The 11,680-nt window shown below is 34.6% G+C and overlaps 1 protein-coding gene and 1 pseudogene across 1 annotated transcript; one reads left to right on the top strand and one right to left on the bottom strand.

The window, feature by feature from the left end:
* Nucleotides 1-1,749: 1,749 nt before the first annotated feature.
* On the top strand, nucleotides 1,750-6,322 carry LOC120191078 (putative pumilio homolog 7, chloroplastic). Its single transcript, XM_039194080.1, has 6 exons — nucleotides 1,750-2,531; nucleotides 2,937-3,728; nucleotides 3,812-3,974; nucleotides 4,942-5,105; nucleotides 5,810-6,068; nucleotides 6,218-6,322. Exons 1-6 carry the CDS (start codon nucleotides 1,984-1,986, stop codon nucleotides 6,320-6,322), a joined length of 2,031 nt encoding a protein of 676 aa, XP_039050011.1. The 5' UTR covers nucleotides 1,750-1,983.
* Nucleotides 6,323-8,386: 2,064 nt separating this feature from the next.
* On the bottom strand, nucleotides 8,387-10,934 carry LOC120190960 (annotated as a pseudogene).
* Between the last annotated feature and the right edge of the window lie 746 nt (nucleotides 10,935-11,680).

Here is an 11,680-nt window from a genome sequence, read left to right as displayed (position 1 = left end):
ATCTCATATGATGCCAAGCAAAAGGAAATCAAAATCTACAACTTGAGTTTGAACATTGATATGATATGTTCAGTTGTTATCATGTTGGGATTTTCTCGTTTTTGATTGCTTGGATAGTTGTTCTCTTGCTTCTTCAAGTGTTCTTAAGGTTATCCTTTGAGTGAGTTTTAAGATATTAATTTAGTAATTATAGGCGTCTAATGATTTATTTCTTACGTTACGATATATATTATTATTAAATTAAAAATTCTAAATATTATTTATAAAATATAAAAACAATCAAATAATTTTTTGTGCAAATTAAATTATTAAATTAATATTGTAGGTGGAAAACATGAAACACTGTTAAAAAAATTGAAACATAAATTACATAAGTTTTAAAAAAAGTATCGATCCTTTTTATAAAAAGTATGGACACTTTCAATATAATAGGTAAACATATGATGTAATAGGTAGCCCTTATATAATGTAATATGTATCGTTTATATAATGTAATAGGTAGTGGTTATATTGTAAAGTGTCTATCCTTTTTATAAAAGTGTCCATACTTTTTTCACTGTGGAAAACATTAATTTAAGGTTATCTTTTGAGTGAGTTTTAAGATATTAATTTAGTAATTATAGGCGTCTAATGATTTATTTTTTACGTTACGATATATATTATTATTAAATTAAAAATTCTAAATATTATTTTATAAAATATCAAAACAATCAAATAATTTTTTGTGCAAATGAAATTATTAAATTAATATTGTAGGTAGAAAACATGAAACACTGTTAAAGTATCGATCCTTTTTATAAAAAGTATGAACACTTTCAATATAATATAATGTAATAGGTAAATTTGCAATGCTATCGGTATAAATATACCGGTTTACTTATAAAATAGGTAAATATAAGCGTTACCTATTACATTATATAAGCGATACCTAGTATGTTATTGTACTTTATAATATTTCCGGTTAAATAATATAACATAACCGGTCTAAATTTTAACCGGTCACTTGTTTAACCGGTCACGCCGTATATTAGCCGTTTTTTAGGCGCCGCACCGCAGAACCACCCTATAGTAGAAGACTATTTGTTTACTTTACCTAAATTTTTAATAAAAATATACTTTAATTACATATTTTTAAAATAAAAAAATTAAGTTAAAATGCTAAAATAATATAAAAAACATTGTATAAAAATTTACCATTTCGAATTCAATTTTCTTGGCCACCAAGAAATAGAAACTCCTCAGTCTTTTCTGTTTGACAAAGCAACTTAACAGTTAAGATTATATCAGAAGAATACGGACTCTGGTGCGGTTAGCTCTATCGTATGTACCCGAAAGGCCAAATCACACACTATATTTTAAACCTTTGAATTCGGAAACGATATAGAAATTTCCAATTTTCAACAGATCGAATGGCTTTCAATCTTTGTTTTCACTTACAAAAAACTAAAACGAATCGTATACATAAGAAATTAAGTCAATTCATCAGAGAAAATCAAGCATTCTGTTTTGTATATCGAGATAGATGCCGATGACTAAAAGCAACAACGAAAAATATTAGTAATTTTTTTTAAAAAAAAGATCTCCATCTTTCTTTATGTGTGTATATATATTTTCACAATTTTTGAACCTGCTCACCTACTGCAATTGAGTGAGCTTATACCATTACCAGTCCGTACACCATCATCCCTTTTGTAACCGTCGAGATTCCCATTGTTATTTTCTTTCTCTTTTTTATTTTCCCTTGAAAGAAAAAACCCAAATCAGCCAAAAGAGCAATCGTCTACAGAAAAGGAAACGTTTTTTTTTTCTTTTTTCGATGTGAACTTTTTGTATTCTTTTTGTTTCATCAACTTTGTTAAGAACACAAATTTATATTTGGGTTTTTAAATTCTGATTCTCTGTTTTCGTGTAAACGTATGCTCTTTGTATCTATGAAGTTTTGTTTGTTTGTTTCTTCTTTTTTGTTTTTGGGTTTCTGGGAAGATGTTTAAAGTGGGTGAGAAGGAGAAGATGATGTTGATAAGGGACATGAAAAGAAATAGTGAGCTTGAGACTTTATCGAGTGAGAGCCCTCAAACTCCTCCATTTCTTAATCGTCAACACCGTTCACCAGTTACTCGAGTTTCCCCTTCTCGTTCAAGTTCCTTCTCTAATGGGTTTCCTTCACCTGAAAAAAGTTTACCGTTTGAAGACCGACCACAACAACAACCCAATTTTCATCATCATAGACTCTGGTTGGATCCTACATCATTACCAGTTTTTCATTTCAGAAATAAGAATGCAAATGAAAAAAATTGGGTCGATGATGGTTTTGGTTTGTGTGAGAATCTATGCCAAATGCATATTGGAGATGAAGAAATTGATGGGGATGATTCTGCCGAAAGGAGGAGATCCAAGTGCGACCCAGATGGCTTGGGCCTTAGTTTTGAAGATGTATCTTCTTATAGTGCTGGAAAATATAGTTCATATGAAGGGTTTCAATCTTCACCACAGCAAGTTCCTGTGTGTTTTGATGGCAATGATGTCATGAGGTCCGCATTCCATGGTTTGCATGGTGGAAACGAAAAGGGTGATTCATTGGGGTCTTATGGTATTGGTTACAATCTGTCTAATGATTTGGTTTCGAAATCGAGTTGGCACAATAACCAGATAAGGGAACAGTGCAGGAGTATCGACAATGGGGGAATCCTATTACAGAATGCCTTTAGTGCTAGACCCTACCTTGATAGTCCTTTTGTCTTCTCACCGCATTGTGGAACGGATGGTAATGGAGGTAGAGGTGTCATTAATTCTTTGAGCTCTCCTAGGTTCTTGCACAGTAAGGTTCGTCTTCTGGACGATCATAGTGTCAACATCCAAGGAAGAGATTTGAAGCATGGTGTTGACAACTCGGGCCATGATTCATTCAAGTGTTTTGATGGTAATGATGTCACGAGGTCCACATTGCTTGGTTTGCATGGTGGAAACGAAAAGGGTGATTCACTGGGGTCTTATGGTATTGGTTACAATCAGTCAAATGATTTGGTTTCAGAATCGAGTTGGTACAATAACCAGAGACACTATATTTTGGACCAGAGAATGGAACAGTGCAGGAGTTTTGACAATGGGGGAATTCTATTACAGAATGCCTTTAGTGCTAGGCCCTACCTTGACAATCCTTTTGAGCTCTGCTCACAGCAATGTGGAATGGATGGTAATGGAGGTAGAGGAGTCATTAATTCTTTGAGCTCTCCTAGATCCTTGCACAGCAAGGATCCTAATGTGGAGGATCATAGTATCATCATTCAAGAAAGAGATTTGAAGTATGGTGTTGACAACTTGGGCCATGATTCATTCAAGTGTCATAAGAAAAAATGTCCCAAAGGCATTGCAATGCAAAACCTTAAAGAGAAAAGCCCTAGAATTGACAGAAATCATGGAGAAAATGTAAGACTAATGCCAAGCCCATATTCCTTGGTTGAGTTTCGAGGATGTATTAATTATATGGCTAAGGACCAGATTGATAGTCGTTTCTTACAAAGGATTTTTGATGAAGGAAGCTATTTAGATGTTCAGATAATATTCAATGAAATTATTGATAATATTGTTGAACTTATGATGGATCCCTTTGGCAACTACCTTGCGCAAAAGTTGTTGGATGTGTGTACTGAAGAACAAAGACTGCAGATTGTTCTCATGGTGACAAAAGAAGCAGGACAACTTGTGAGGATTTCCTTGAACACATATGGGTAACTGCTTCATTATCATTTAGTTCTTCATTCTCTACCATGCAGAACAGTTGTTGCTAAGCTAATGTGCTTCTATATTTCAGTACTCGTGTAGTGCAGAAGTTGGTTGAGACTCTCAAGTCCAGACAACAGATTTCTCGGATTATATCTGCTCTTAAACCTGGAATTCTTGACCTTATCAAGGATCTCAATGGAAATCATGTTTTGCAGTGCTGCTTGCAATGCCTTGACAACGAAGATAATAAGGTGAAGTAATGAGGGTGAATTATGTGGATTAACTTCTGAGGTTCAATACTTGTGCTCACAAATGATCCTAACAAATTCCATTCTTCTATTTTTACATATATTAGGTTACATTTACCATTAGCTTTTGTCATCAACAACAGTCTCATTTCATTGTGTCGATCTACTAAATTGTTCATCTCTGGTTAATTATGTGGATTAATATATCTTGTTTTCATTGCATCTTGACAAGGGTGCTCAAGTCTTATAAATAAAGTTATATGGTTATCTTAGAGGTCTTTATCCTATGGCCTACTATTACCTATGCTTGGTTGCATGATCTGGTTTGAGGCAATACATATTTGTTTGTGTGTTTCTCCTCTTGGTTGGTGCAGGGTACCTTTTGTGTGTATGTTATGATACGCCTTTATACAGTTCGACTCATGTTTGGTAAGTGTACCTCGTAAACAGGCCGACACATTTCTTCCTGGTACTGTCTTAATTACAGGTATTGGCATATTACCACTGCATGAGAACCAACTGATCAAATGCAAGGATCCAGTTTGAAGGAATCTTTTCTTTCTGAACATTTATTACTATGAACATTCTTTCCATGGAAGGAATGACCTATAACCAGCTCTTACTGGTGTGAGGTAGTTAATAACTAAACCAACACAATTCTTGAGGAGTTATTAGTCCATTGGAGAGTCCCTTTTGGCTTGCAATTTTTCATGATAGGCAGGGTAATGAACGAAAGACTAAAATTCTGTCCAGTCATGATTGTCACGTTCTGTGTCTTCTCATACACTACCTTTACTTCTTCCAGAAGTATGTTTCTTATTTAAACTGTAGTTGGTACGCATTGGTTCATTTCCCGTGTAAAAATATCTTTCTCTACTTCGGTGCTATGCATTTCATATGTATGTATTTTTTTGTCAAGTTTGATTCTGAAACTTTTTTTGTTCTTTGTTTCTGGTAATTACCAATGCAGATTATTTTTTATGCTGCTGCACACTTCTGCGTAGATATTGCCACTCATCGTCATGGATGCTGTGTGTTGCAACGCTGCATTTCTCATTCCAACGGGCAACATCGAGATAACCTAATTACTCAAATTTCCAGAAATGGACTTCTTCTTGCTCAAGATCCTTTTGGGTAATAAGCTAAGTGTTCTTGTTTGTTTCTTTCATCTTAGTTTTCTTACATTGATCTTTTCTTATAAATTTGCTTCAATAAAGCTCAATGAGTAAACTCGGATCAGGCTTAAAGAAAAGCCATTCCATTTTATGTATTTATATCTTTGTCATGCTAACGAAACATATGAATCACGAAAAATCAGTTGCTCTATGTAGTCATACAATTTTTTTTAATCCTTATGAGTAATATATTCAAACTAGTATTTAAACCCTTATCTAATGTAAAAAGTTCATGCATGTCGACACAATCCATTGGGATTTTCTATGATCTACGGATCAAGTATATGAGAGTCATAGATGTTTTTAAATGAACATAATTCATTAGCCATTTCTGTTCCTTTCAAGTCAAATGAGCATGGGATGTACTCACTTGGTATTAAGAATAAATATGACGAATTAAGCTCTGATATCTTTCATATCTTGCATTATCAATAATTAGTTCTTTGTGCTTTTATTCGTCTTATTTAATCTGAAGTGCATATTAGGTACCTAAAAGGGCAAAAAACCTTTAAACAAAGTTAGCTACATTAGAAATAGTTACTTCATTTTCTCAATTAATTCCTTCCTTCCTCCTCCCCCGAAAAGAAACCAGCTTTATTTTACATGGATTTTTAATTCTTTTATCCCTCTCTGAGTCATATTATATAATTGTTTATGAAACAGGAATTATGTTGTTCAGTATGTTATAGAGCTAAAGCCCCCCCCTGCTGTTGCCAACCGCTTACTTTCTCAGTTCAAAGGGCACTATGTTCACCTCTCAATGCAGAAATTTAGCAGTCATGTGGTCGAAAAATGCCTCAAGCATTTTGCAGAAAGCCGGTCACAAATCATCCGTGAGTTGATCTCTGCTGTGCACTTTGAACAAGTGTTGCAAGACCCATTTGCCAACTATGTGATTCAATCTGCTTTAGCTGTAACCAAGGTAAAAGTACTTGACATTTCTTAAGTAGTTTCCATGCTTTATAGTATTTGATAAAATTTCAATGAAATCTCGAGTGGCTCCTTTCTTGTATAAGTAGCTTTAGTCTGAGGATTCATGATTTTCATCACAAAGCATTTTACCTTGAGCAGGGCCCTCTTCATGATTCTCTAGTGAGAGCTGTCCGACCTCACATAATCTTGCGAACCAGCCCGTATTGCAAAAGAATATTCTCGCGTAACCTTCTGAAAAAGTGACGGAGTCACCTTGCCAGTCGTGTTGTGCTTATGAAGTTGCTAGCTGTTCACTGCAAGTAGCCATGTCCTTGGGTTGGTAGAGACATGTAATGTACGTAAATTCTGGTGCCTGCTGTTGTGGTGGTTCGGCTTTACAGCTTCAGATCAGTGGAATTACCTTCACGAATCCTAAGGATGTAGAGGAAAATCTTGCTTCAAGTTGTTCATTATGTAGTTTAAACTTGTATTATTCTGTTATCTTGTTGTCTTTTGTCGATCCGAACTTAGGATGTCTAAAATATTTTATCACGTTTCAGACTGAGTGCCTTTCTGCTTAGGAATATTGCAAATCTGATGGCTGAAGGTCATTTTAGGTTTCACGAGATAAATTACATAGCCACCACTAAACCATAAGAGTTTGGTCATCAACCCTTTTATTCAACACAGAATTATCTTACGAAATCAGATTTAAGCCTCATCATGTCCTGCAAGTACAAGCAGCATTTTTTCATAGTCTCCATGAGTGTCTTTGGTAATAGCACGAGTCAGCGGGACACTGTTCCTTCGCTGGTACTCATCTGCTATGATCTTTAAGTCGAACTCAGCCCTTGTCGAAACAACTCTTGTAAGAACTCCATCTGTTCCTCGTTTATTGATTGCTGAATGAAGAACCTCCTCGAAATACTATTCGGGGGTAGACCAGGCACTTCACTGTGGACCTTAGCAGTGCAAGGAAATTATACTTAGGTGTGTTAGTTCACAGAATATAAGATTATCAGTAGAAATGAGATTATCGGTGATAATAAGATTATTAAAATTAGTGTATTTAATTAAAGGAATAAAAGATTGTTATAATGTATATTTTATTAAATTGTCCTTATTATATATTTGTTTTTTTAACCAGTTGAATTCTATTATAATTAATTTATATATTTTCTTTAAAAATTTTAATTTCATAAAATTTATATAATTTTTTTACAAAATTGAAAAGATAAATAAGTTTAATAAAAGAGTAAAATTTTATTTTAACCCTTGAACTTTATATAAAATTCTAATTATGATTTTTTTTGTAAATCTAAAATAGTTTAAGGATAAATTTGTAATTTATCATTTGTAGAATTTTTTTATTCAACGACAGAATAAGGATATTTTTGAAATTTTTTTAAGGACATTTTAGTCCAAAACGCCGATAATCCAACAATACCTAACGAAAGGGGTAATCACATTCGCGGTAATATACCCCTAAAATACCACTGTTGGTAATAAAAGATTACTGGGGGCTGAGAATGTTGGCCAACCAAACAGGGAAATGAGATTCAATTCCCCCGCTAATCTTAGATTACCAGAACCAAACACCCCCTTAGGGTGCATTTGGTTCACGGAATATAAAATTACCAATGAGAATAAAAGATTATCAGAGAATATGATTACTGGGAATGTTGTATTTTGTGTTTGGTTGATTTAGCAGGAATGTAAGATTACCGTGTTTGGTTAAAGGAATAAAAGATTATTAGAATGTATATTTGACCAAATTGTCCTTATTATTTATTTGTTTTTTTAACAAGTTGAAAAATATTTATATATTTTCTTTAAAAAATTTAAATTCATAAAATTTATATAATTTTTTTTTTACAAAATTGAAAATATAAAAAGGTTTAATGAAAGGGTAAAATTTTATTTTAACTCCTGAACTTCATATAAAATTTTAATTATAGATTTTTTTTGTAAATTTAAAATAGTTTAAAGATAAATTTTTCATAGAATTTTTATTATTCAATGACAGATTAAGGATATTTTTGAAAGAAATTTTTTTAAGGATATTTTAGTCCAAAACACCGGTAATCTAACAATACCTAAGGAAAGGAAGGTAATGACATTCCCGATAATATACCCTAAAAAAATACACTATTGGTAATGTAAGATTACTGGGAATGACATTCCCGGCCAACTAAACGAGAAATATAGATTCTATTCCCATGAAAATCTCACATTCCCCCAATCAAACACACCCTTAGTGTCAGCTTCAAGTCCTGTAGATAGGTGAGTCAATTACCAAGGAAAAACCTATCTCGGGGATTCAATATACCATATGCAAAAATATCTTGAAATACCATATGATGTGGGGCTCTGAAAGAACAGCCACAATCAAACTTTGTATACCTCGATTATATCATTTCCGTATTCCTTTTTGTAGTGATTCAAGATTGCATTGATCTGGGCCTTGCTTCTCGTACCCAAAACTCTGATGACATCGTCATCACTGTAAGCTTTGTCTGAAATTTTCTCATGGAGTAACTTGGCCTCAGTTTTTGCCAAACTCGTGTTCACCTCATCCCCCTCATATCTGTATGCACTCACTAGAGGTAGGAGAAGCTGAAAGGAGTAAAGATGCGTACATAAGCAGAGCCATTCACAACAAAGAAGAAGCAATAAGAACTTCATTGACCCACTAACATAATATAAAAGGCTTCGTTTCGTTTTGACATAACTCAAACATCCATCTAATTTACCTTACGGAAATCACCAGATGTGTGATGAGCAACATCCTCTTCAAGCGATTTCTTATAACGAGCATGATAAGCCTGCCTTGCATGAAGCGGTTGGTTGGCAGACCTTGTGCAGGCTATTTCCATAAGGACCTGATTGCTCGAAGTCCACCTCTTGGTGGCTTCATTAGCCAAGTATGCATCACGTTCAACGGGATCAAGAGTCCAAAGCGTAACCAGCCTCTGTTAGATAAAAACTCAGAAAGCCACAACTTCAGCTAGATAAGATAAGCATGTGTAGAATATTGCCTACAACTTAAAAAAGCAACTGCTTTTGCAGACTTACTTCAAAGTCACTTGCGAGTTCCTTGTCCAGTGCCTTAAGGAGATCTTCTCCATAGGTTTCAGCATAAGTTTTTCGGATAATATTCCGTTGCTCGGCATTTCTGTGACCCAATATATTGATGATCAAGTCTCGTTAGTTCCCCATCCTGCAATCAAACATCAATCCAAGGGAAAAACATATCATCAGATCATCATACTACTAAACCAATATCGTGCAGATCATAAATCAACTTGCTTAACCAAGATCGGGCATCATCATTTGATGATCGCCATCTTTTTCAGTATTTCAACACAATCTACATAGATCTCGGCAGATTATCGCAAGATCACTCTGTTTACTTCTGCTGTACGACATTCTAATATTAAGGTTAAGGAAAGGCGTTATCGAAAATATTATTTTTTTAATATTTTAGGTTGCGTCCGGTATTAATATTTTCGGTAGAAAAAAATAATATTTTAGGTAATGCTCTACTGGAAATGTTAAAAAAATATTAACATTTCCGGTAACGGATTTCCTTAATCTTATATTAGGTTGTCTTTCCTTAGACATTCCCGTTTTGTTTCTTCAAAGGGAATGACTACAATACTAATAATTCAGGCAAAACTGTTAATAATCTTTTGAAAAAAACAGAGCCTTTTGGCTTTACCTTTAATCAATATTGTTGTTTTAAGCATCGTTACAGCTTTATAGATTCACACTCAAATGCTACGTATAAAAACTAGGTTCAGGTCACTGTGATTTACATAATCGGATTAACATTCAATCTAGTTGATTTACACAATTAATTTTAGAAAATGAATTTTGAATTAAAACCCTAACACCTACCAATATTTTCCTGATCTGTCAAATGTACCTTTTTATTAAAGATTAGTTGTAAAGTAGTGAATGATCTCACCAATAGAAAGCTGTATAAATTAATGCAAACACATGCTATACTTGTGTAACTACTCTGCATTTTGTTCATTTATCGATATCGAATGGCGAATATAAATGTATCAACTCAGAAAATATAAATAGTGAATGCCATATGTAGACACCCGTTTTTGTCCGGTTTTTTTTTTTTTTTTTTTTATTATTATTATTATTATCGTTATTTATTATTATTAATTAATTACATGTATTTTTGCAGGCCAAATTAAGGCCTGATTACAATTGGCCCAGAGACCAGAAGCCCAATTAACCCGGACCCAACCTAGCAGATTAGGGTTTCAAACCCTAAAACATATTAGGGTTTCAAACCCTAATCCCCTTCCAGCCGCCGTGTGACCCTTCTCTGCCTCAGCGCCGCCACCATCACTGTTCCGGTCTGACCCCAACTGTTGCACTATTGTCATCTACAGCAAAACCAATCAAGAAAATATATCATATACAGTTCAAATCTCACAAAATCTAAATTCCAAATTTAAATACCAATAAATCCCTAAATATTCGGGATTTCTATCCCACCAAGTCAGTGAGACCCATCCCCTATTTTTCCTAGATATCATCATCATCTCACCAGAAATCCGGAGGCAAGCAAACATAAAAGAGAAAAGAAGAGAAAATGGAGAACGGTCGGTGATAAAAAAAAACAGAGGATAAAAAAGAAGATACGAAACAGAAAAAAAGAGAAGAAGAAAAGTTTTACCTTCTCGAACCACCACCGTGAATCTCGTTGTGACCTTCTCCGATTCCAGCTAGCCCCGTATTGGAAGGTAAAGCCTTCTCCTCTTCTAGGTTGATTAGGGTTGGAGTGCAGTGGGTTTTGGGGTTTTGATTCGCTTAGGTTTTTAGGTGAGAGAGAGGTGAGGTTACTCCCCATGGCCACCGATCTACGGTGGCCGGGGAGTTTAGGGTTTAAATCCTCGGTTGAGGATGAGAGAGGGAAGGCCAGGGAGTTTAGGGTTCTCTAGGGTTTTCACCGCCGATTTACGGCGTTTGTGACCTTTCTTTTTTTTTCTCTCCATGGCGGAGAGAGGTGGAGGGCCTCTTTGGTTCTTTGTTTGCTGGAGAGAAGGGGTGAGAAGGAGAAAGGTTGAGAGCCTTTTCGGCTCTCTGTTATGAGTGAGGAGAAAGGGAGATCGGCTGAGGGCTAAAGGGGTTAGGGTTTTCAGATAACCCTTTAAGTGGGTTATGTTACAAACGCCGAACGACACCGTTTAGAGGGGTCGGGGTTTCCGCGTTTTCCAGTGTAAAGGGTAAATAGCACCTTAGGTCCCTCGCAGTTGTAATTTATTTATTTCAATCATATACTGAAAGTTTGCTTTATTATATTTTGAGCACTTATGTTTCTGTATTTCTATTTTAGTCCCAATTTCTTGTGTTATGATATTTTGTGGGTGTTTGAGTTTAGCCATCATATTTGCAAATGTTCTATTTTGGTCACTGTCCGACATTTTGTTTAATTACTTTTTGATCCTCCGTATTTCTGTGAAATTGTTTTAGTCCTCATTTACATGTTTTGTGTAATTATTTGATTTTGAGCCTTAGAGTTTAGATTTGTTTCATTCCAGTCCTTATTTCATGTTGTTTCTTATTTTTTACGTCATTTAATTTCGTGCATATTAT

The sequence above is a fragment of the Hibiscus syriacus genome, unplaced genomic scaffold, assembly GCF_006381635.1.
Source record: "Hibiscus syriacus cultivar Baekdansim isolate YM2019G1 unplaced genomic scaffold, ASM638163v2 tig00116964_pilon, whole genome shotgun sequence".
Classification (NCBI taxonomy): Eukaryota; Viridiplantae; Streptophyta; class Magnoliopsida; order Malvales; family Malvaceae; genus Hibiscus; species Hibiscus syriacus.
This window is presented reverse-complemented; position numbering and strand designations above follow the sequence as displayed.

What these genes read in the sequence shown, in the direction of transcription:
- LOC120191078 (XM_039194080.1), top strand. Translation starts at nt 1,984, where the DNA reads ATGTTTAAAGTGGGTGAGAAGGAGAAGATGATGTTGATAAGGGACATG. An exon ending in ATTTCCTTGAACACATATGG is followed by an intron (nt 3,729 to 3,811) that starts GTAACTGCTTCA and finishes TCTATATTTCAG; the next exon opens with TACTCGTGTAGTGCAGAAGT. An exon ending in CTTGCTCAAGATCCTTTTGG is followed by an intron (nt 5,106 to 5,809) that starts GTAATAAGCTAA and finishes TTTATGAAACAG; the next exon opens with GAATTATGTTGTTCAGTATG.